Raw genomic sequence first — 22,776 nt, 5'->3', positions numbered from 1 at the left:
ACTTATCCCTACTTTACTGAAAAGCCCAATAAATCCCAAACTAGCAGAGTAGTCCTACCTAAAACTAAGCTCAACAGCACCACCTAGAGGTTCAGGTACCTAAATTACCTCTGGCTTGAAAGCTCTTTTATTCGCTAGAGATTTAAGTAGCTCTTCTCGAAGCAGCATTTCCTCCTCTTCTTCCTCATCTGCAAAAGGTGGTTTTGGAGGTTGTTCTGGATCTTCAGGTGGAAGAGGTGGTAAAGGTGGTAGAGGAGGTAGAGGTTCAAGAGAAACACACAAGCCTTCCACATAAGGCTGGCTCAAAGGTGGTACAGACTAGTTAATTTAAAAAAAGAAGAAATAATAATTACCATGCAAATTTTACTCATTCCAAGCATTTACTGCTACAGCAATATCAAATTAGAAAAAGGCAAACATCAGGTGATTACTTTACTGTAAGAATAAGTGAACTAAGTATACTGGAAATCTTAAAACTAACCCAAATTCAATATTCAGCCAAGAAAAAGTATAATTTTTACAAAAAGTTAAAATCAACTGTAATTTAATTTATGAACTTCATGATAGAGAAATCAAATTTTACAGGATCTCTCTAGGTGACTACCTGAAAACAGATATTTAAGTAAAAATTAAAAATTAGGAACCAAAGGGATTCTGGATGGGAACAGTCTAGAGTATAAGAATTAAATGTGAGAAATCACCACCACTACCCTCATAAAATCCTTGTGAAATGGCTTCTTAGAGAGCATCTGTAAAGATAGTTAATTTTACCCAAATCCCTGCATTGGCACACATTTTTGCTTCAAAGACCTTCCAACATTTCTCTTGGAACTTAAAATGATTCAAGGAAGAAAGAAAAAATGTTTCTCTCTCACTCTCTACTCTAATATTCCCCTCATCTTAAACTTCCCAGGAGGACACCAGGTGTCTGCCTAACACCTGTGAAATAGCAAAGTTCCTACTAACCCATTAAGAGAGAACCAGTGTGAGCTCCAGGTTCTCTCAATCTAGAGAAAACTTTCAAATCACTTTGTGATTCCCCCATTTCCTTTTTTATTTTTTTAACAGGGGACTGGCAGTTCTTTCAAAAGTAGGTTGAAAAGAAATTAACTTTTCTTTAACTAGTCAATGCTTTTCCTTTACTGAATTTTCAAATTAAAAACAACTATATAATCAAAAGACGAAAAAGGAAAAAGCTTCTAGAAGAACCTTCAGTTCAGTTCAGTCGCTCAGTCGTGTCCAACTCTTTGCGACCCCATGAATTGCAGCACGCCAGGCTTCCCTGTCCATCACCAAATCCCGGAGTTCACTCAAACTCACACTTAAATCCCAATTACCCTCTAAAAAAATCCAAACAGGTAATTCTTATTCTGCTTAAGAATATATTTTCTGAGGAGCAAAAATAAAGAAGGAAACATGCTAAATATTGAAAGAAAGTCCAACATGAGACTAAAAATTAGCTATGAAAAAATCTACCAGATCGATAGCCTGCCAGGAACTAATATACCATAGATTTCATAGCTATTAACTCTGGCAAGCAGACTTTATGCTCTCAAACCTAACTATTAACTACATACCAGCTTTTCAAAACAAATTAGAAAAGACACAAGGCAACAAAACTTTCTTAGAAATCATACCAATCCTCACTTACAGAAACCTGAGGTGGTGGAGGCAAAGAAATAGATGGTGCTGGAGAAAAATACCCCAATGAACATTCAGAGAAGAATGGTGGTTGCACTGGTGAAGGAGCTGTTAAAAAAAAATTTTATAGGAATTTAATAACATATATTCAACAGGAATAAATTAAATTTATCATATTTTTGAAGACATATAACTACATCTAAGTAAAGTACAAGTGAGATTGTATTAATCTCCAATAAAATACTTAACCTCCATGAGACTACCTCTGCCTATTTATAATTGCTCTTATATCACTCTAAAGTTAGCCATCCACTTAAGCTGATATTTAATCCCTCGTACACTTTTCTACCTTGTTCTACTTTTCACCTACTTGTGGTAAAAGGGAATAAAGCAGGAAAGGCTTTTATTGCTTTTTGGAAAAAAACATACTTTTTAAGAAATAATAAAACAAAAAATTCCCCTGAAATCTCTCAAAGTATCATAACCAAAGGAAAACAGTGATGTGGTGACTCCATTCCTCCCTTAATGTGAAGAAAAGTGAAGAAATGGACTATTTAAATTGAAGAGAAAGCAAAGAGGGCTAGGAATGAAAAGAATTACCTATTACATTTAATCATTAACGTATACATTTTTTTTCAAATTTAGTAATTCTGAAATAGTTACTGATTCATCTCAGTTAAATTGTTAGCATTTTTTCCTTGGTAGCAGATAAAAATAGCTGCTTATTTTACCTTCAGTGGTTTCTTTAGACTCACTGAAATCTGACAGACTTGAAGATTACTCTTGCTACCTCTAAACCATGTAACCTTTAGGGAAACTTAATATTTCTTCTTTGCCCCAGTTGTCTTTCAAGTCAATATGAGTATTAACCACATGACTTATATGGAGCTGATTTGTGACCCAAATGATGCCATTTGATTATATTTTTTTATATTATTTTTTTACAAAATTCTTCTAAAGGGTAAATCATAAAATTATTATAGAGTAATAATAATGTCAATATTTGAGAACTACAAAGAATCATTTTCAAGAACTTAGAAATAATTAAAGGCTGACCAAAGATAATTATGACATGAAAATACAAGATTATTAAATATGAAGCTAAACATTATAACCTGAAAATGAGCTTTTGCTAAACATTACCAAATCATATAGATTCTGCCTTCTCTCTAGACACACTAAAGTGGAATTCTAGTTTCATTTGGTCTCACAATACAACCACTGGAAGAAAAACACTAATCATATGACCTTGCAAGTAAGTATTCTAGTTTCTAGAATGCTAATGGCATTTTGTTGTCTGCCCCATTCTTATGTGTTTTAATTAGTAAGAGGATAGCTTTAATTAGTAAGAGGGTAGGTCCCTCACAGTCCATTACTCCTGAAAATCAACTAAAGCAAGTCTCTAACTCTCAAGGAGGGCCACATCCTAAACCATGCACTCTAACTGAAGTATAGCCGTCCAGTTATAATCAGCTGATCCTAAGGCACCACTAGGATCACTTTCCATCTCCCTATTCCTACAAAGTATCATCAGAAGGAGAAAAGAAGCCTGAACAAAAGAAAGACTTCTTTTTTTGACTAAAATGAAGAATGCCTTAGATATAAAGATACTTAAACATAAAGATTTATTAGTTCGTGTGTTTTTTAAGGCAGCGTTCTCACCTTTCCCACAATATTCACTTCTTAGATCAAACAGTTAACAGCAGAATACTGCCTTTTTTATTAAAATACTATACAGGAAGAAATACTAGAAAATAAAGGTTAATACTACAGTCTGAGGTTTGCTTTTGAAGTATTTAACCACCAAATAATGTCTTTGGTTGTACAACCTACCAGCAAATTCATTCTACGTTTCTTTCAATGTTTTGGGTAGCTTCTTGACCATTTTCTACTTAATAATTGTGAATGTACAAATGTTTTAAGTTTTAGCTCATACCTGGAGAATTGGTTTCACTATCTGTATCCATAGCAACTTCTTCATAGTTATCATATTGATAAATGCCTCCTCCACTATCAGTAGCTTGCTTCTCTAAGGATCGTCTCAGGTCAGGATCTGAAGACTAATATACAAGATTTATTTTTAGTTTCACATTTTCTGTCTTAGTCTATTCTTAGGCTCGAAATTATAAAAAAATTAATAGTTATCTTTTACATAGAACAGTATCAAAAATCATGATGATCCAGTTAGAACTATCACATCTGATTTGGGAAACTCAATATACATGATAGGTATATTGTGGCTGACATTTTATAACTGTCAGACAGAAAATGAAGCTAGAAAGTACTACATGTACAGATGAAATCCCCCAGTGAGCTGAGCTACTAAATAATCAGCTATTCCTCTAGAAAGTAAGATGACACCAAGATCAGAAATACTAATGGCCTCTCTCTGTAAATTAAGAAATCAGATAAATGAATTCAAGTTTTATGTAATCAAGCTTTATTTAGAATATTGCCCAAATAATCCATTAACATTTCAGTTACGAATAAATTAATGATAACTGAAAACTAGAAAGTCTTGGTCATATGCTTGTACGTTGTTTTCTTTTTTTTCACTTCTTACAATCTCCACTTGGAGACAGTTTATAAGAATTTAAAAATTAGCAAAACCTATCCAAATGGATACAAATAATGCACAATACTTTTCTATAAAAAGATTTCATCAAAGTACTTTTCGGAAGCTCAAAGCATGAATAGTTATAAATTCCTTACTTAAACAAATCTAACCCTTGACTCCCTACAATTAAAGAGCTCTTACTCTTTAACATCCCTCTATTCTTTAATATCAATAATACACTTGCAAGTATAGTCTCAAAGCTCAGAATTCTGAAATTTGTCGCTGCTAATAGCACCAGATCAATATTAAATCTCCAATTTACTTCCTGACACCAGCCATAAAAGGCAATGACTCGTCCAGTCATTATCAATGACTTACACAATAAAGGTCACAAATGCTTGATAACTAAAGTAGCCACATGCACTAAGGCTATTATGATATTATGATTTAACTTTCTTATAAATAATCCATATCGACTAATTATGATACATTTCTAATTCTACATTACTAAACAATGGAAAACTAAAAGGGAATAGTAATTTTAAAAATAAGTTCTCACTGCAACTCAGGAATGCTTCTTTCTTCTAAATAGAAAAGAGCACAAAAGCCAAAGGGAGGCTTTTCTAATCATAATTTTAGTCTATTTCTTCTATTTCTAGCATCTATAACTACAAAAACAATTCATTCGCAATTATAACCTACCTTCCCTTCTTCCCAAAGGAATTATTTATATATAACAAGCATATATCATATATATATGATATATATATATCAAACAAAAGAACTTAATACTGTTTCCTAGTTGACTGAATTTATGAGCTAATACAAGGATACTCAAATTTGAGTAATACTTTGATTTTGTATTTTTGTACTCCTTACTTTACTCCTTGATCTCCTCTTTCCACCAACCAATTTCATAAATCGATTGTACTGTTCTTCCTGATTTGAGAGATCTCGAATTTTTCTGATTTCTTCTTCTCTTTTCCTTCTTTCTTCTTCTTCAGCTTGCTTACGCTGATCCTCTTCTTTCTGTCTTTCCTGTTCTTTTTGCTGTTGTAGTTTCTTCCATGCCTTTGTCTGCTGCTTCCTCAATGCTTGTTTAGCTTTAAAAAATATAGAAACATCAGCATCTATTAGAGTTAGAATTTTCAAGAAGATAGAGAAAACAAAGCTTTAATAATTATTTTAATTATTAAGTTCTATTTATACAGGACTATCCTTTATTCAGGGCCCTATATAATTCCCCAGCTCAAAACTTTCTGAATTAAAATCTAGAAACTATACTGATATAGGAAATCAATTAAAAGAGTTTAATAGAAATGATCACCTGTAGTGCTAACTTTTTTGGCCGAATGTGTTTTTGTACTGGTTTTAACTTTTTGCTGCACAGTTTTCGTCTTAGTCAACTTTTCTTTACTTTCTTTCATCACCTGCTGTTCTTTCTGTTGCCATTTTTTACTGGCTGACTGAAGAGCCAAAAGACGAAGTTGCAGTTCAGATAACTCCTCTTCATCTTCACCAAGCTTCTTTAACAAAAGAAATAGTTGCCATTTAAAAATTCTATTTGACTTTAGACATATTACCAAGTCAAAGCTGCTATAAGATCAAAATTTAAAGTTAATTTTAAGACAAATACTTAAATGGTAAATACAAATAAAATAAGGAAACTGAATAAGTTAACATAGCCCTATACTCTAATTCAGGCCCTGTAATACAAACTGAAGATCAATCTGTAGATTTATGTACACATGAGAAGGGTTAGAGGAGGAGGGTACAACTGACGAAAAAAAAGTTTGAGATTGGCATTTAACTGCTTCCCAAACAAGAGAAGAAATCTGACGGCAGTGAATGCAAGAAGAAATCAACCCAGGGCGTGTAATGACCAAAGAACAAACTGGTTCCTTAATCATGGGCATTTACTAGCCTTACAAGTACTACACAGAACAGGTACACTGAAATGTCAAGATTCAAATTTGCAAACTTTTAAAAATATATTTTATAATTCTTCAAATCAGTTTTGAAGGAAAAAATACGTCAAGATTTGCTTATATTTGAGCATTCCATGTTCTAAAGGTACAGATATTTATCTGGTACGGACAATATTTTTAACACCCAAGACTTCTTCAGGGAAGCTAAAACAGGGAAACAGGTTAGGAATAAATGTTTGAGAACTTTTTTCCAATTGAAATAACCTTTATTTTTTCACTGTATTTTTTTTTAGGTTAATTTTAAAAATTATCTATTCTGTACATTTTGTAACAGAAAATGTCGGGCAACCTAAGCAAAAGTGTTAGACAGAAGTCCATGAGACTTTGGAGGGAGGGCAATAAGGGGGTCCTTTGGCATCCCCACTCCTTGAAGTTCAACACAAAGCTGTGCATGTTTGTCCCTTTTGTGTATAAATAGAAAAGGAGAGGAAACTAAAAAGAGGCTAAGACTCAAAAAAGTTAAGGCTCACTTATCTAGTAAGTGAATTGTAATTATACTTTTAAAATCAAATTAAATTATTTAATTCTTAAACATAGAGAAAACAGTAGAGTCTACCTAGTGGTTTAACCTTCTACAGACTATTATAAATCCCTAACTGAACTACCATCACGTATTTCGGTAGTTCAGTTTACCCAAACCAGGATATAGTTACTCTTTGCTTTCTTGGGAAATATATGTAAAAAATGAGCTGAAAAATTATCATGAGTCTTTTTTACTCTAAGTCATTTAATCATTAAACATCAAATTCTACTGCTTGGTACTGAAGATCTCGAGTCATGCTATCCAAAAAATGGAACCAGTAAGTCATGTGTGGCTATTTAACTAAAATTCAATGAAAACTTCCGTTTCACAGCCACAGTAGTCACATTCCAAATATTTAACAGGCACATGTGCTTAAAGCTACCATACTGGAGTGCAGATATAGAACAGTTCCATTATTATAGAAAATTCTACTGGGCAGTGCTGATCCAGAGTTTAACTAAAATAAAGCTATCATTACTGTTCCACAGAGACTTAAAAGTCTTTGATTATCTTTTGCTACTTGCCCTTGTGGAATGAAAGAGACCACTGATACTGTCCCTCAAAGCAGCTACTTGATCAGTAAGAAGAGTACTGAAGCTCATTCAAACTCCGTGCTCTGATATCTAATTCTTATAAAACTTTAAGCAAGTCAGTTTATCTACACATCTGAACTTTAGTTCTTCTGTAAGAGATAATGTCAACCTACCTTATAGTCATTGTTAGCATATTCAAAACTATATATATACATATATACATGCATGCCTGTGGGTATATCTGTTATTTTATCACCCTTAAATTCAAGACCATCTCTTTCCTAAAACTTCTAAGCTGTTTTCATTTCAATTTACTCATAGAAAGAAGAAACCGAAGATATTTCAGCTGTCTAATTCAGCAAACAAAGGCTTGGCCCAGTGAATACCTATTAAACGTCAAACACAGTGCTTGATGCTCTTGCACTTTACCCTGCTGAACCTCACAACAATCCAGAGAACAGATGACATTAAACTCATTTCGTAGAAAAGAAAACAGAGGCAAGCAAAGCCTAAGCAGCTAACACAAGATCACCCAGCTATTAAGAGGAACTAGAAGTGGACACCAGGTCAAGGTGTAACTTCAAAGCTTTCTCACACAGCATAATCCTTCAAAATAAAGAAAAGAAAATGTCTGGAAGAAAATTAAAAGTTTCAAAAAACAAGCAGAAAGTTCATCTATCGAACATATAGCATTTCAATTAAATATGTTAATTGAATCCAGTGGAGATATTGATATTCCAAGATCTCACTCCAGATTTTATCTTTAAGGCTTATATCAAAATGGAGGTACAGCAATGAATAAAAAAAAAAAAAAGAAAGAAAGTAAAAAACAAGACAGAATTTTCCATTCAAGAGAAGAGAGTAAAGCAAAACAAGAATCAGTCTTACAGACATATCCAATCCCACAAAGCATTATCTTACCTTTTCAGATAGAATATCTGAGGCACTAATTCTTCTGGTTAAATTTTGTTCCTTATCTTCTAATCCTTTAAAATAAAACAGCATACTTTGAATGCTTTAAAAGACTGCTACAATCAATTTAAAATAAAATGTTATGTGATATTTATACTAGTAATTATTTTTATAAAGGGTTTCATTTTCTCAATCTCTCAACCAAAAGGAAAGAATGTTGCCAGATGAAAATCTGAAAAAACTTTCCATATCAGCTTCATTTCTTAAAGTTAGAAAGGCAAAAATAATTCAAAACATTAAAATACAAATTAAAACTGCACTATGATAAAAATGACTTCTGAATTAAAAACAATTATTTCAAATAAGAGAATTTAGAGTAGACAGGCAAAAAACAAAGCTTCCTTACTAAACAGATAACACATAAAAAAGAATATGTGATGATTAATTCAAACCTTTGAAGCTGAAATGAATTCAAACACTTAGAGATAGTATTGATTTATTAAAGAAATGTCCTCAGGACGTCCCTGCTGGTGAAAATGTACCAAAAAAAAAAAAAAAGGAGAAGAAATGTTCTCTACTTATCCAGAAAAGTATTTGCAGAAGTAGATTAAATGACAACAAAATTAAGTCCATCCACACATTTTCCAGAATTCTAGCCTTGGACCCATATTTCTGATTAAGTTATTACAAAATCTTACTTAAATATTATCTAATCCGGGCTTCCCTGGTGGCTCAGTGGTAAAGAATCCACCTGCCAATGCAGAAGATGTGGGTTCAACTTCCCAGAGCTTGGGAAGATCCCCTGGAAAAGGAAATGGCAAACCACTCCACTATTCTTACTTGGGAAAACCCATAGACAGAGGAGCCTGGGGGGCTACAGTCTGGGGTTGCAAAGAGTCAGACATGACTTAGCAACTAAATAACGATATCTCCTCTATGACAGCTCTACAAATCACGCAATAAAGTTATAGTACCTGCAACGGTTATGAGACTCTTTCATAGCTACAACAGATTAAGTTAAAAACTAAAAATATCTCTCAAGATGACACAACTGGATTTGCAAAGCTAGGATTCAAACTAAGTCTGAACACCAAGCCTAGGTTTTTCTCCATAATACCACTGCGAGTATTCCAAATATCTTAACTTGATTGCTCAAGATCTACTGGTAAAAGAATAGGCAACTTATTCAACACAAAAAATTAATCAACTACCCTAAAAACGTAAATGGAAGGCAACCACCAAACTTTGAGTTAGGTCAGTTCTGCCACATTGCTTGTTTTGGAAATACGAATTTGTTGCAACATGATTGCCATATTAGAAAATAATTTGAAGACAATACAAATTTCACATTTGCTTATGTACAATTTGCGTCCAAGAAACACTACAAGAATGCAGAAAGCCACACCCAGCTGATCCTAGTAGGAGCCATGTAGGAACGTACAAACCCCACAGACTCTGAGCCATCTACCAGCTCTTCAGTTCACTGTACACCCATCCCCATCTGGTGTTACAATTTACTGTCCAGTTTCAAATAACCTCCCTTGCTCTACTCACAGTAACTTGTAAGTGGAGCTGCTTCCACTTGTAACTTGTAGGCTGCTTCCATAGGCACATTTTAGGTCTTTTTCAAAGTAAAGTGACATTATAGTATTTCAGGCATTTTTACCCATTTAATGTGTAAACCTGAACTACCATTTTTATTAGATTCCAATCTTTTTTTTTATGTGCCACTGACAAGGTTTTTGAGTGTTTTTTCCCCTAACATGATCTGCCCATAAACCCTGTGGTTTTTATTGTGTAATTCCACAGTGTAGTAATTTTCAGGAATGCATGTCACCTTATAGCAAAACTGACCGTACTTTAAAGAATACCAGAAGAGTAATAACTATTACATAAAAATTAACAAGGAAAATTAAAAAAAAAAAGACAGACTTTCCATAATAAATGTAAAAAGAACTGAACTTTCCTCATACATGAGAGGAAATCATTAAGTTAGGCGAAGTCTATTAGTTGATGAGACTCTCTATAAAAAGCTGGAATCACCTCCCTGTCAGGGAAGTAAAAGCAACCATCTACGAAGCTGGCGGATACCTAACGAGCACAACGTCACCTGAAAAACAAGCACAGACCAGAAGCTTCAGACCATAAACTCAGCTTCACACCGAGAGTAACAGAAGCAGGGCGCAGCGTAACTGCCAAATGTGCGGTCGGCCCTCTCGTCCTACCACTGTCATCGGTCTTTACGACATCATTCCATCAATTCTTACTCAAAACTTCCAAAATGAAAATGGGTCTTGTGCAGCCATGTAGAATTTTTAAAATTATTACCTGAAATTTTAAACTGGGCAAGAGATAATCAGGATTTGGGGGTAGCTGAAACCATAATAACTGAACTTTGATGGTGGTTCAGTGGTTACAAATCCACCTGCCAATGCAGAGGACACGAGTTTGATCCCTGGTCCCAGAAGATTCCTCATGCAAGGGAGCAACTAAACCCATGCATCACAACTACTGAGCTGAGCTCTAGAGCCTGTGAGCTGCAACTGCTGAAGCCCGCGTGCCCTACAGCACGCAACAAGAGAAGCCACCACAATAAGAAGCCCACACACCCCAACTGGAAACTTAGCCCCTGCTCGCCACAACTAGAGAAAGCCTGCACAGCCAAAAATGAATAAATAAAAAAAAACCTGTAACAACTGAGAACCACCACAGAGAATAGAACACCAAAGACATCAACAGATAAGGAGTTATAAAGGAAAAGTATTATAAAAAGAACAAACAGGAAAATCAGAAGGAAGTTGTACGAAATTACTGATGTGTATGGTATCATTGAAACCCTGAAATTTCAAGATTAATGAGAAAAGTATTATTGAATGTAACAGATGTATCTACTCCCTATAGAATATTCTCAAAATTGCAGCCAGGGTGAGCCTTAGAGAATACAAAACAAATTATGCCAATCTTTTGCTCAAAATCCTATAATACCTCCTGTTTCACTCAGAATAAAAACTAACATTCTTGTAAGATACTGCATGATCTGTCCCACCCTTTATCTCTGACCTCTTCTCTCCCACTATTCATCCCCCTCACTCCCTCTTCTTTAGTGGCACTGGCTTCCCTGTTATTCCTCAAATGTGCCAGTACCCCTCTGCCTAAGGGTCATTACTCTAGTTCAGTGAGTCTCAAAGTTTAGCAGGTATCAGAATCAACAGGAGGGTTTGTTAAATACAAACTGCTGGGCCCCATCTGCAGAGTTTCCTCTTTAGTAGATCTAGGGTTGCTGTTGTTCAGTCACTCAGTTGTGTCCAACTCTTTGCGACACCATGGACTGCAGCGTATCAGGCTTCTCTGTCCTTCACTATCTCCCAGAGTTTGCTCAAACTCATGGCCATTGAGTCGATAATGGCATCCAGCCACCTCATCCTTTGTTGTCCCCTTCTCCTCCTGCCTTCAGTCTTTCCCAGCAGGGTCTTTTCCAATGAGATCTGGCGGAGGGCCTGAGAATTTGCATTTCTATTAAGTTTCCAAGTAAAGAAGGTCTAAGAACCACAGTTAAAAAAACCAATACTCTAAGCTATCTATTCTCTTTGCTTGGAAACCTCTTTCCCACAGGTATACATTTAGCTATTCCCCCACCATCTTCAAAGCCTTTGTTTAAATCTCACCTTCAAATTCAGGCCTCTCCTGATCACTCATTAATACTGCAGCCCGTACCCACTGCCTCCATTCTAACCTACTTACTGCTATGCTTTTCCTCTCTCTACAACTGTTATTTAGTCATCATAATTATTGTTTCCTCTTCTTAAAATGCAAGCCCATGACGGAATAAATGACTGTCTATTTTGTTCACTGATGTACTCCCAAGAACCTGGAACAAAGTGCTCAACTAACTTTTGAATAAATGGAATAAAAATGAAATAAATTAAATAAAAAATGAAAGAAAATGGACAGTAAAATCTGTAACTAGGTTAAAGTAATCTTGCCCTGAGTAGTTTCAGTACTCTGGTAGGGGAAGAAAAGCAAACTGCACTGAGGTAAGAAGGAATGAGAGGTAAAGTGAAGAGAGTCAGCGCAGGGCCTTTCTGGAAGTCTGGGTGAAAAGACAGAAGTTAAGGAACAAGGCAGAAGGGGGAGGGGGGATTGTTCAGATCTGGGGATGGAAAACACCAGTGTGTTTATAGTAAGTACTTGTGTTTATAGTAAGTACTCTTTAAGAGAGAAAAGTGGTTAAAGAGGAAACAGAATAAAAAACCTTTGGAGTAAGATCCCAGAGAAAGTGGGAGAAATCAGAGCCAGGAATCAGGTTAAAACAAAATGGTCATAAACAAAAAGAGGGTCACCACTTTCTCAGAGTAGAGAACTGAAATGAAAATTGATATGCATATAAACTTACAATTAGGAAGTGAAAAGTTAGAAGTTGAGTGAGATCACCTGAAATAGGAGGCAAGCTCACAGGCTGACAATAGGGTGAGTAAATGGCCTGAAAAAAAGAGAAATGGAGGGGGGGAGGGGTAGGGAAGGAAGCTGACCCATAGCACCGAGTTTTGCTGAAGACTTGAGAAGGGGTACATGTGTTTTAACACTAATCAACAGAATTTCTTGATTCAGATAAATTTTAGCTTTTTTGGTTTTCTTCCAATCCCTCTTTTTACACTGCTGCCTGTTACTTTTCTAAAGCAGACATCTGATCACGTCATTTTTCTGTTTAAACATATTTGATGGCTCACCTGAGGTTTAAAGAAAATCTAAATCCCTTAAGCAAGATATTCAGTGCCCTTTGCATTCCAATCTCAACCTGTACTTTTAAAAATTTATATCCAACCACTCAACAAACATACATATATTTCACATTGCACCTGTATTAGATCAATCTCAATATCCTTTAAAAGTTCTTTATGCTTTCAACTGTTCATTTGGTTCCTTCTGATGGGAATTCCCAAGTGGAAAAGATACATCCTCAAGACATTGCCATCACACATTACCATCACAATGAAAACTTTCTAAATCCAAATGAAGGTATTTGATCCTTCCTTTGCATTACTGGGCTTCCCTGGTGGCTCAGACAGTAAAGCATCTGCCTGCAATGCGGGAGACCCGGGTTCGATTCTTGGGTCGGGAAGATCCCCTGGAGAAGGAAATGGCAATCCACTCCAGCACTCTTGCCTGTAAAATCCCATGGATGGAGGAGCCTGGTAGGCTGCAGTCCATAGGGTCGCAAAGAGTCCGACACGACTGAGCAACTTCACTTTCACTTTCACTTTGCATTGCTGCAGGCTTTCATACATAACTCATTATATTCCATATTTATCTATGTGTCTTCTCTATCCCACTGGGGTATATATAATCTTTGAAACTGCCTGTCTGGAATCATGGTGCTAAACTGAGGAGGAAAAAACATGTCCCTAAAAATGTGTAACCAGAATCAGTCACCATTCAGGTTTGCAATCAAATTTACATCACATGAGTTGCCTGAAGATGTCAAATATAACACAGCCCAAATCAAAAGTCTACTTAGCTCCTTGGCAGCAGCAAAAGCAAATCCTCTCTAGGAAATTCACCTTTGTACACGCCACCAAAACTCCCCACCAAAATAATTCAGAGGAAAATGAACACCTTACTTAAAAAAAAACAAAACAAAACATTAAACATGCAAGAAAAGAAGGTACCAAAAAATGAGAACCAGCAGGGATAGCAAAAATTAGAAATTAGACCCAGATACCAGAAACTAGCAGGCAAAGAGGAAAATCAAAACAAGCTCATAATTAAAATGTTTAAAGACATAAAGATAAATTTGAAAAACAGAAGAAAAAATTTAAAAAATGACCAAAGAACAAAATAAAAATGAAACACTAAAACAAAAACTGTAACTGAAATTTAAAATTCAATAAGTGGGCTTAAGGCCAATCAGACAAGAGATAAAGAATTTGAGAACTAGGTGGACTGAAAGATACATCAGAGGAAATTTTCCAGAATGTATCACACAGTTACAGATGGAAATTTAAGAGAAATGAAAAGTAAAGTGAGATGATTTAATAAAACATACTGATACAATACAGAGTTCAAAACAAGAGAATGGGACAATATAAGAGATAATGACAAGTTTCAGAATCAATGAAAACTAGGAGCAAAACGGGTCCCAAGCTGAATAAAAATAAAAAATACAATTATCACAGTTAAACTGTAGAGTTTTAAGACAAAAACAGGGTCTTTAAAGCAACTAGGGAAAAATGATAGATTACCTTCAAATGAGAAACTGTTAAGATGGACAAAACTGTTAAGATGACTTTTCAAAGTTAACAATGGAAGCCAAAAAAATATCTTCAACATATTGATACTTAATTAACTAATCTAGAATTCTAAACCTGGGAAAACTGTCTTTGAAGGGGGGTAAACAGAAATAACTTTTTCATATGGTAGACACAAACTACTACATGGAGATTCTTAAAAACGTATTTTAAGCATAAGTGATTCTAGACACAGAAGAGTGAGTCAAGAAAGAGTTAAATACACAGCCAAAGGTAGGAAAAAACTGTCCTTGTGTATCAGGGAGGGGGTAAACAACTTGATTAACTTTAAACATTGGTAAGAATTCATGTTACAATTCTTAAAGGAATCAAAATGAGACCCAAAACTTAATATCTAACTTTCAAACCAGTAAAAGAAAAAAAAAATTTTTAAACAAAAAAAAACCAAAGAGGCAAGAAAGAAAAAAAGGAAATACAAAGATCAGTAATCATGAAAAAGTGTGAACAAATTACATGTTCTTGTTAAAAGACAAAGATTATCAGGTTAAATTAAAAATGAAATAGGCTCCATACAATGTGCAAATAACCTTTGGAACAAGAAGATACAGAAAGACTAAAAGGATACTGCTAAGCTGCTAAGTCACTTCAGTCGCGTCCGACTCTGTGCGACCCCATAGACGACAGCCCACCAGGCTCCCCCGTCCCTGGGATTCTTCAGGCAAGAACACTGGAATGGGTTGTCATTTCCTTCTCCAATGCATGAAAGTGAAAAGTGAAAGTGAAGTCGCTCAGTCTGCAGCCTACCAGGCTCCCCCATCCATGGGACTTTCCAGGCAGGAGTACTGGAGTGGGGTGCCACTGCCCTCTCCGGAAAGGATAGGTACTGACATACAAAAAACATACACTTCTATGAAGAGAAAGATGGTGTGGCTGGCTATTAATATGAGACAAAATAATCTTTTAGGCAGAATTACTACTAGACATAGAGGTCACTACATAGTAATAAGAATAATAATTCCCTAGCCTCAATGTATTTAAAGTAAAAACTGAAAACTAGAAATCCACCACCATACTGGCAGATTTTAGCAAGCCTCTCACTAACTGATAGATCAAGCAGGTCAAAAAACTGTTTACATCTTCCTTCTAAGATGTGAACATAAAAGCCTGATCTAACAACCCAAACATTCCTTTCAAACACACAAGTTACAAAAATTGATCACATGCTAGACAATAATGCAAGTGTCTAGAAATATTTCACAAGATTGGTACTACATAGGTCTCTGATAATGTGACTGCCTTACAAGTGGATAACAGAAAAAGAGCTAAAAAAACCTACATGCTTGGAAGTTAAGAAATAGTTCCAAATAGCCTACAGGCCAAAGAACAACAAAAATTAGAAAATACTTAGAAATGAATGAAAAGAATTTACATATCACAAGCTGAGATGCAACTAAAATAGAAATTTTATAGCCCAAGTGAAAGTTGCTCAGTTGTGTCTGATTCTTTGCAATCCCATGGACTGTACAGTCCATGGAATTCTCCAGGCCAGAATACTGGAGTGGGTAGCCATTCCCTTCTCCAGGGGATCTTCCCAAACAGGAATGGAAGTGGGGTCTCCTGCATTGCAGGTGGACTCTTTACCAACTGAGCTATCAGGGAAGCAAAATTTATAGCCCAAAATGAGGTTAATAGAATTTTATATCACAAAATGATGTCAACAGTAGAGAGGCTAAGAATTAATGAGTTAATAAGCAGGGAACTTATTTCTGAGGAAATTTTAAAAGGTATGGGGAGATAAAATTTATAAATGCCACAGTTAATAAAAAGGTAAGACACTTAAGAATAACTTAGTATAAACTGTTCAACTTACGGGAAATTAACACATTACTAGAAAAATAGTTTCCCTAAACTGCTTTACCCAGAAATAGAAAACATGAACAGTCAGTAGTTTAAAACCTCCCCAGGAAAACTCCATCCTGCCCCAGATAATTTTACCTGCAAGATCTACCAAGTATCCCAGGAATGAGTACAACCTTAAACCTATTCGAAAGAGCAAAAACCACTCCTTAACTCATTATGAGCATCATAATTTTATACTAGGCTCCCCTTCCCCCACTTAGTAGAGAATCAGCCTGCAATGCAGGAAATAAAGGAGGGGCAGGTTCAATCCCTGCATTGTGAAGATTCCTGGGAGGAAAAAATGGCAACCCACTCTAGTATTCTTGCCTGAAAAATCGCATAGACAGAGGAGCCTGGTGGGCTACAATTCATAGAGTCACAAAGAGTTGGACACACTACCAACCTTATACTAAAACTTGTAAGGAAAAACAAGGAACAAAGCTACAGGCTATGAACATAGATGAAAATTTCTAAACAAATATTAGCAAACCTTTATTTATGAAGGCTTTATAACTGCCCAAAACTGAAAGAACCAAATGTCCCTCAAGTGGGAAATGGATAAAAAAACTGCAGCAAAGCCATATAATGGGACATTCAGCAGTAAAACAGAATGAACTACTGATACATGTAACCACATAGATCAATTTCAAACACACTAATCAAAGAAGCTAGGATTAAAAAACAATGTTCTACATGACTCTATTTATATGACATTCTGGAAATGGCAAAAGTATAGGGTCAGAAAAACAGACCAGCGGTTACCAAGTAGGGTTGGTGGCATGAGGGAACTGGCAGGAGTTAATGCAACTGTTCTATATCTGAATAGTGATGGCTGGCAATGATTACCAACTCCTTCCATCTGTCAAAACTCAAAGAACTACACAGTTAAATAGCTAAATTTTTACTCTATCTAAATATACACTCACATAAAATAAAAAAAATTAACAAACTGAATCCATGATGTATAAAAATAATGTATCATAACTAGCTGGGTTTATCCCAATCATACAAGAGTGGTTTAACTCTAAAAAAAATCAGTTAATATAATCCATTACATTAATAAACAAGAAAAATTAGATGCTCTTCTCCACAATGAAGAAAAAATATCTGATGAACTTCAACATCCATTCACGCTGAAAATTTCAAACAAGGAATGGTGGTGAGGTCTGAACTCCTACAATAAACTTAACCAACACTATGTTTAAAAGTAAACAGCAAAGAAGGGATATATGTATATGTATGGCGGACTCACTCAGCTGTACAGCAGAAATGCAACACTGTAAAGCAACTAAACTCCAATAAAAAAAAAAAGTAAATGGCAAAAGTATCCCCTGTAAGTCAGGGAACAAAAGTGCCCATTACCACTTATGTTAAAATTGTATTATTAGCCCTGATCAGCACTTAAAGCCAAAATGAAACAGAATTTGTCATCATCCAACAACATGACTGTCTATGTAGACAGTGCAAAAAGAATTCAGACAAAATATCAGAATGATTTCAATGAAGTACACTACCAAAATAACCAGTTACCCCTTCAAAGGAAATCTCATCACTAACTGAAATGTGAAATTCCATTACCTGGACTAGATTCAGTAGTGTCAGATTTCAGGGAAAGCTGTTTTGTTCCATCTTTAACTTTTTTCAATCGGTTCTTATCTCCTGGTAAAGTCAATTTTTGCCTGAGTGGTTTTAACTCAAATGCCTGAAAAGTTTTGACCTGTGTTTTCTCCTCAGGAGCTACTTCTTTACTTGAGTCTTTTATAATACTGACATTATCAGTGCTCGTTTGGTCCTCAAAGTTCAACGTTTTAGGATCTTCTTGCACATTCTCCTCTTTGCTACTCAAAGCCAGTTTTTCATCCTTATTGATGCACTCTAGTTCCAACTGTATTTGCTTATATTTCAAAAGTAAATCTTCAAAAGTTTCTTCCCCACAGTTTTCACTTTTTGATGAATAATTCTGTTTTCTTGATGGAGATCTTCCAAAACTTTTGGCTGAACAGCATATTAAGGAAACCAGTTGCCAAAAATTTTCCAGTTAATTTAACAAAAACACATTAAGTTATAGATGAATTGTCACCCTTTTTTGTGTTTTTCAAAGATGAATTGATATTTTAAAATTACTAAATTCCATTTAATACATGTGCTGTTATGTGTTAAGCACTTTCATTATGTACCCGTATTTCAAATTTAACAAGTATTAATATAAACAGTCCACTTACAAGATCACCAGTGTCACTTATTACCCACAGTATACACAGATACAGCACCTGGTTAGTTTACAGCATGTTTCTGCAGGTATCAGGAAAGCCCATAAGCTGGTTGGTAAAGATTTGTTTCTGAAGAGGGGAGAAACTGAATGGTTTGTCACAGATGTTGATAATTTACACTTCAAATAATAAGACGTTTCTTCTTTTTAATTAGTTTCTTCTTGTGTCTCAAATTTTTAAAAATAGAGATAAAAAATGAACACTGATAATATTTAAGGCTAAGTTATGAATAAGAAACACTGTATTGAAAACCTAACATAGCTATCTTAGAACTCATCAAGTATACATCCAAAATAGGTACAACGAAGACAATGAAACCAATTTAAAAAAAAAAACAAAAACCTTAAGTTGTATTCAAGATGTATCTTCTAAACTAATTTTTCCTTGAAGATAAGGATATCAAAACCTGTTATTTTTGGTCTTTCTTTTCTTTAACATAGTGATATATAAAACATAACTTCATGGTTGGAAGTGGTTACAAAGTTCCAAACTAAAATTTTTATTCAAAATAATTCACACATGTAAAAACTGTTCCACCTCACTTCTCCAGTCTAGAAATTAATAAAAGACAAGTATTTTATTTGGTTTTAACACAATAAGGCATTAATAGATCATTAAATTGGCTAGGATATAACATTACATTTCCCTATATATAGTTTCTTCTGTTTAACAACTTACTAGACAATCTGCAAAGATTTTTAAACTTCTCTAATGACCAATTTAAGAATGGTAATTACCACCAAGTATTTTAGAAACTAAATAATCATTACAACTGAAAATCTTTAAAAGTTCTGCAGCAAAACTGTTCTAGCAAGTCTTTGGTTTTCTGATCTCCTTTTACAGCTGGGTTTCTTGAAATAATACTAGTTTCTCATTACCTGTCTTTCTCAACCAAATGGAATCTGGCTTCTGCTGGCTGAGTTTATCCATCATGTTTTCAAACCTTATTCTATCTGATTTCTCTGCAGCATTCCGTAACTCCACTCTTCGTTTGTTTCTCTAGGTTTTGGGGGTTTTTTTTTTGGTCTTTAATGACACCTCTCTCTCCCAACTGCTGCAACAATAGTGCTCTCCAGTGAGTCCTACTTAGTCTCTCTCTTCATTTTGAGCATTCTAATGCACTCCCATAGTTCTGCCTGGTGATATTTGGGGTTCTATCTCCCACAAGCCATCTTCCATCCTATTGTTAATCTTTCTAGAACACAAATCACATCTTATCCCTTGTTTTAATCTCACTAAGAATAGAGTCCAAAATCCTTACAATGGCATATAATGCTTTCATGATTCCCTTCCAATCTCATCTCTTCCAGGTTTATCACAATTTATGCATAGCTTTGTGTCTAGGTTTTTCTGGTCTTCAAATTTACCCCAATTCAAAGGCCCCCTCGCTATATGAAGCTAGATAATTACTTGCTCCCCGACCCCACCATTACATACTCTTTGTACATAAACTTGGGTAATTATCTACATTTAAATCTCACTTTTTCAATGGAGTCACAACAACTAAAAAAATAAGACTAGAGTCCTTGGAAATATTCAGAAAGAGAAAAGATTCAATACACTAACAAAAAATAAAATAACTAAAGGACAGAAAAAAAGGAAAATCAATTGAGCTATGACTAATTAATCTCCTTCAAGGCTAAATGAAGTGTCCTACTTCTACCTACACAGAACAGTTAGAATGAAACTAACACTTAAATGATTTAATATAAAATTGGTCAACATGGAGTTTCTAACTGAAACCTGGTTTATGTTAGCTATGACAGATTTGAAAGTTTAAGCAGCAGCCATCCAAAGGAGACATATGCTAAGACTGACTGACGAAGTGCCTATCAATACGGAAAATTAAAAATGAACGAGAATGAAAATAACTACCTCCAACAGAATCTGGTTTATTCCATTTCTTTAAAGCTGCATCTAGCATATTTTAATTATTACTGAAAAAGTTTTAAAAAATACCTACCTGTACTCATGCTACTTCACTTCTACATTATGGAAATAAGTCACAGAATAACTCTTATTCTTTCTTAATGCAATTCTTGTAACATAAAAATGTTACAATCACACAGTGGAAATAAAAATTAAACAGTATAATCATGGTATTAAAGGAATTTAAAGTAACAAAATCTTTTATTACAAAATTTATTTGCTCACATTACATAAAAGTGGCTGGGAACTGTTTCTCTTCACAAATTCTTATAAAGAATTCTACCTCTAGGATGGATTACTGATACACCTCAAAGAAAACAATGAGCAGAGAATCAAAACAATCATCCTTATGCAGGATGTGTGAAAAGTAAAACAGCAAGACAGCTCATTTCTGATAAGTTACTATAGAAATCAGACTGGATACTTTCCATACTTGTTTCACAACACCATATGCCTGTTGATTAATAAAAACATCTAAGGTTAACAATAAAGGTATATGCTGCTGCTAAGTCGCTTCAGTCGTGTTCGACTCTATGCGAACCCACAGACAGCAGCCACCAGGCTCCCCCGTCCCTGGGATTCTCCAGGCAAGAACACTGGAGTGGGTTGCCATTTCCTTCTCCAATGCATGAAAGTGAAAAGTGAAAGTGAAGTCGTTCAGTCGTCTCCGACTCCCAGCGACCCCATGGACTGCAGCCTACTAGGCTCCAAAGATATATATGGTAGAAGCCAAATTTATATCGAATGCATGGACAAAAAGAAGGCAAAAGCAGGAAGTAGGCAAGTCCATGGCATCACCTCCTTTTCTAACATAAAATAAACTAAGAAAAAACTTTAAGCTCCCATAGTACTTTTTACATACCTCAATTTGAACTTTTTACATACCTCAATTTGAACTTTTTACACTGAATATAATTAACATTTGTCTCTTCACACAAGTTTCATTCATGTTTGTATTCCTTTTTTATGCTTTTTTAAAATTTTTTATTGAAGGATAATTGTTTTACAGAATTTTGTTGTTTTCTGTCAAACCTCATTTTTGTATTCTTAAATAATTTACATGTCTGTAAGTAAACAGCCCTTCTGTTCTTAGGCTCAGAACTGACAACTAACAAATCCTTGGTTAAAAAAAATATCTTGGGCTAAGGTTTTCTATCTTTATTCAAAGAATATTTTCTTTTTAAAAGTTAAACACCTAAGTGATTTTTTTCCTTCAACAGTCCTGCGTGCTCCTGACCCAACTTGTGGTTGCATAAGTTTTTTCAGAGCACTAGCATCAGAAGCTCCTCCTCCTTATCTAAACTACATTTCTGGTCCTCTTTCTATCCTGATATCTGGCAAAGACCATTTGATCTTAAGTATTCTGTGAAAATAACGTTGAGTGTCTCCCCAACAAATGTCATTACATGTAGGTTTCATATATAATGAATATATTAAAAACATTACAGCATGGAAATTACAATCAGCAATAAGTATTCTCAATAATAATAGGCAGTTATCATGGAGTATGTCAAGACATAGTTCTACAAATAATCTGAAAGAGAATATTAATATAGTTACTATAATATATACATCTGCAGCACTTTGCTGTATCTTGAAACATATGTATAACTTAAAAAAATTTTTTTAAAGGATAGTTCTATAAACACATCTTAAAATAGCAAATTCTCAGATGAATAAACTCAGGTTAGAGGGGACAAGAATCTGATATTTGCTATTTTCCTCCTTAACCTCTCCATTAGCTCCACCTCCCCATAAACCCCATGGTTTCCAATGTATTAAAATTAAAATACTGGTAAGTTTCATTCTCTCTCTTAGTCCACAACTGTCAGCACCAAGAGTTATAAAATGCCCAAAATATGAACATAAGAAATAAAGACGTTAAGGAGGTAAAGCTTCTGCCAAAGATACATGAATTTCAAACCTCCGAATTAATAGTTGGTGACACCAGGACTTTTTCCCCTCCAACTTTAAAACGCAGCAATGTATAAGAATAAATCAAGAAAGGTTAAAAAAAAAAACACAGAATCACAAATAAAAACAGAAGGGTTCGGTGTAACGAAACTTCATAATCTTCAATGTGACAGTGCAATACGATATAAGCAACAGTATTTCTCAAACTTTTTATGGCTAATACTTTTTTCTTCCTCTAACAATTCTTGAAGTTGCCTCTAAGGCAACTTCACGTAACAAAGTTTACTAACAAAAACAAAGGCTAACGAAACCTAGGCTTGTGATGTAGTATTTCAAATCTGATTCCACTAGTTTGGCCCCCGTCC

The 22,776-nt window shown here is 34.8% G+C and overlaps 1 protein-coding gene across 5 annotated transcripts in view; it reads right to left on the bottom strand.

Annotated features, from left to right (window-relative positions):
• ZFC3H1 (zinc finger C3H1-type containing) overlaps positions 1–22,776 on the bottom strand; it is a 52,622-nt gene that overhangs the window by 28,789 nt on the left and 1,057 nt on the right. For 4 of the 5 annotated variants that reach the window (XM_025284470.2, XM_025284471.2, XM_044941943.1 and 1 more), the window contains exons 2-8: positions 17,877–18,293; positions 8,164–8,228; positions 5,526–5,724; positions 5,078–5,301; positions 3,578–3,701; positions 1,652–1,749; positions 109–318 (exon numbers count right to left, since the gene is read on the bottom strand). In XM_025284470.2, the coding sequence (XP_025140255.2) occupies positions 109–318; positions 1,652–1,749; positions 3,578–3,701; positions 5,078–5,301; positions 5,526–5,724; positions 8,164–8,228; positions 17,877–18,293 (1,337 nt within the window). The remainder of the gene's footprint in view (positions 1–108; positions 319–1,651; positions 1,750–3,577; positions 3,702–5,077; positions 5,302–5,525; positions 5,725–8,163; positions 8,229–17,876; positions 18,294–22,776) is intronic. The other variant, XM_006062143.3, reaches the window with a different exon arrangement.

This window comes from Bubalus bubalis, chromosome 4, assembly GCF_019923935.1.
Source record: "Bubalus bubalis isolate 160015118507 breed Murrah chromosome 4, NDDB_SH_1, whole genome shotgun sequence".
NCBI lineage: Eukaryota > Metazoa > Chordata > Mammalia > Artiodactyla > Bovidae > Bubalus > Bubalus bubalis.
This window is presented reverse-complemented; position numbering and strand designations above follow the sequence as displayed.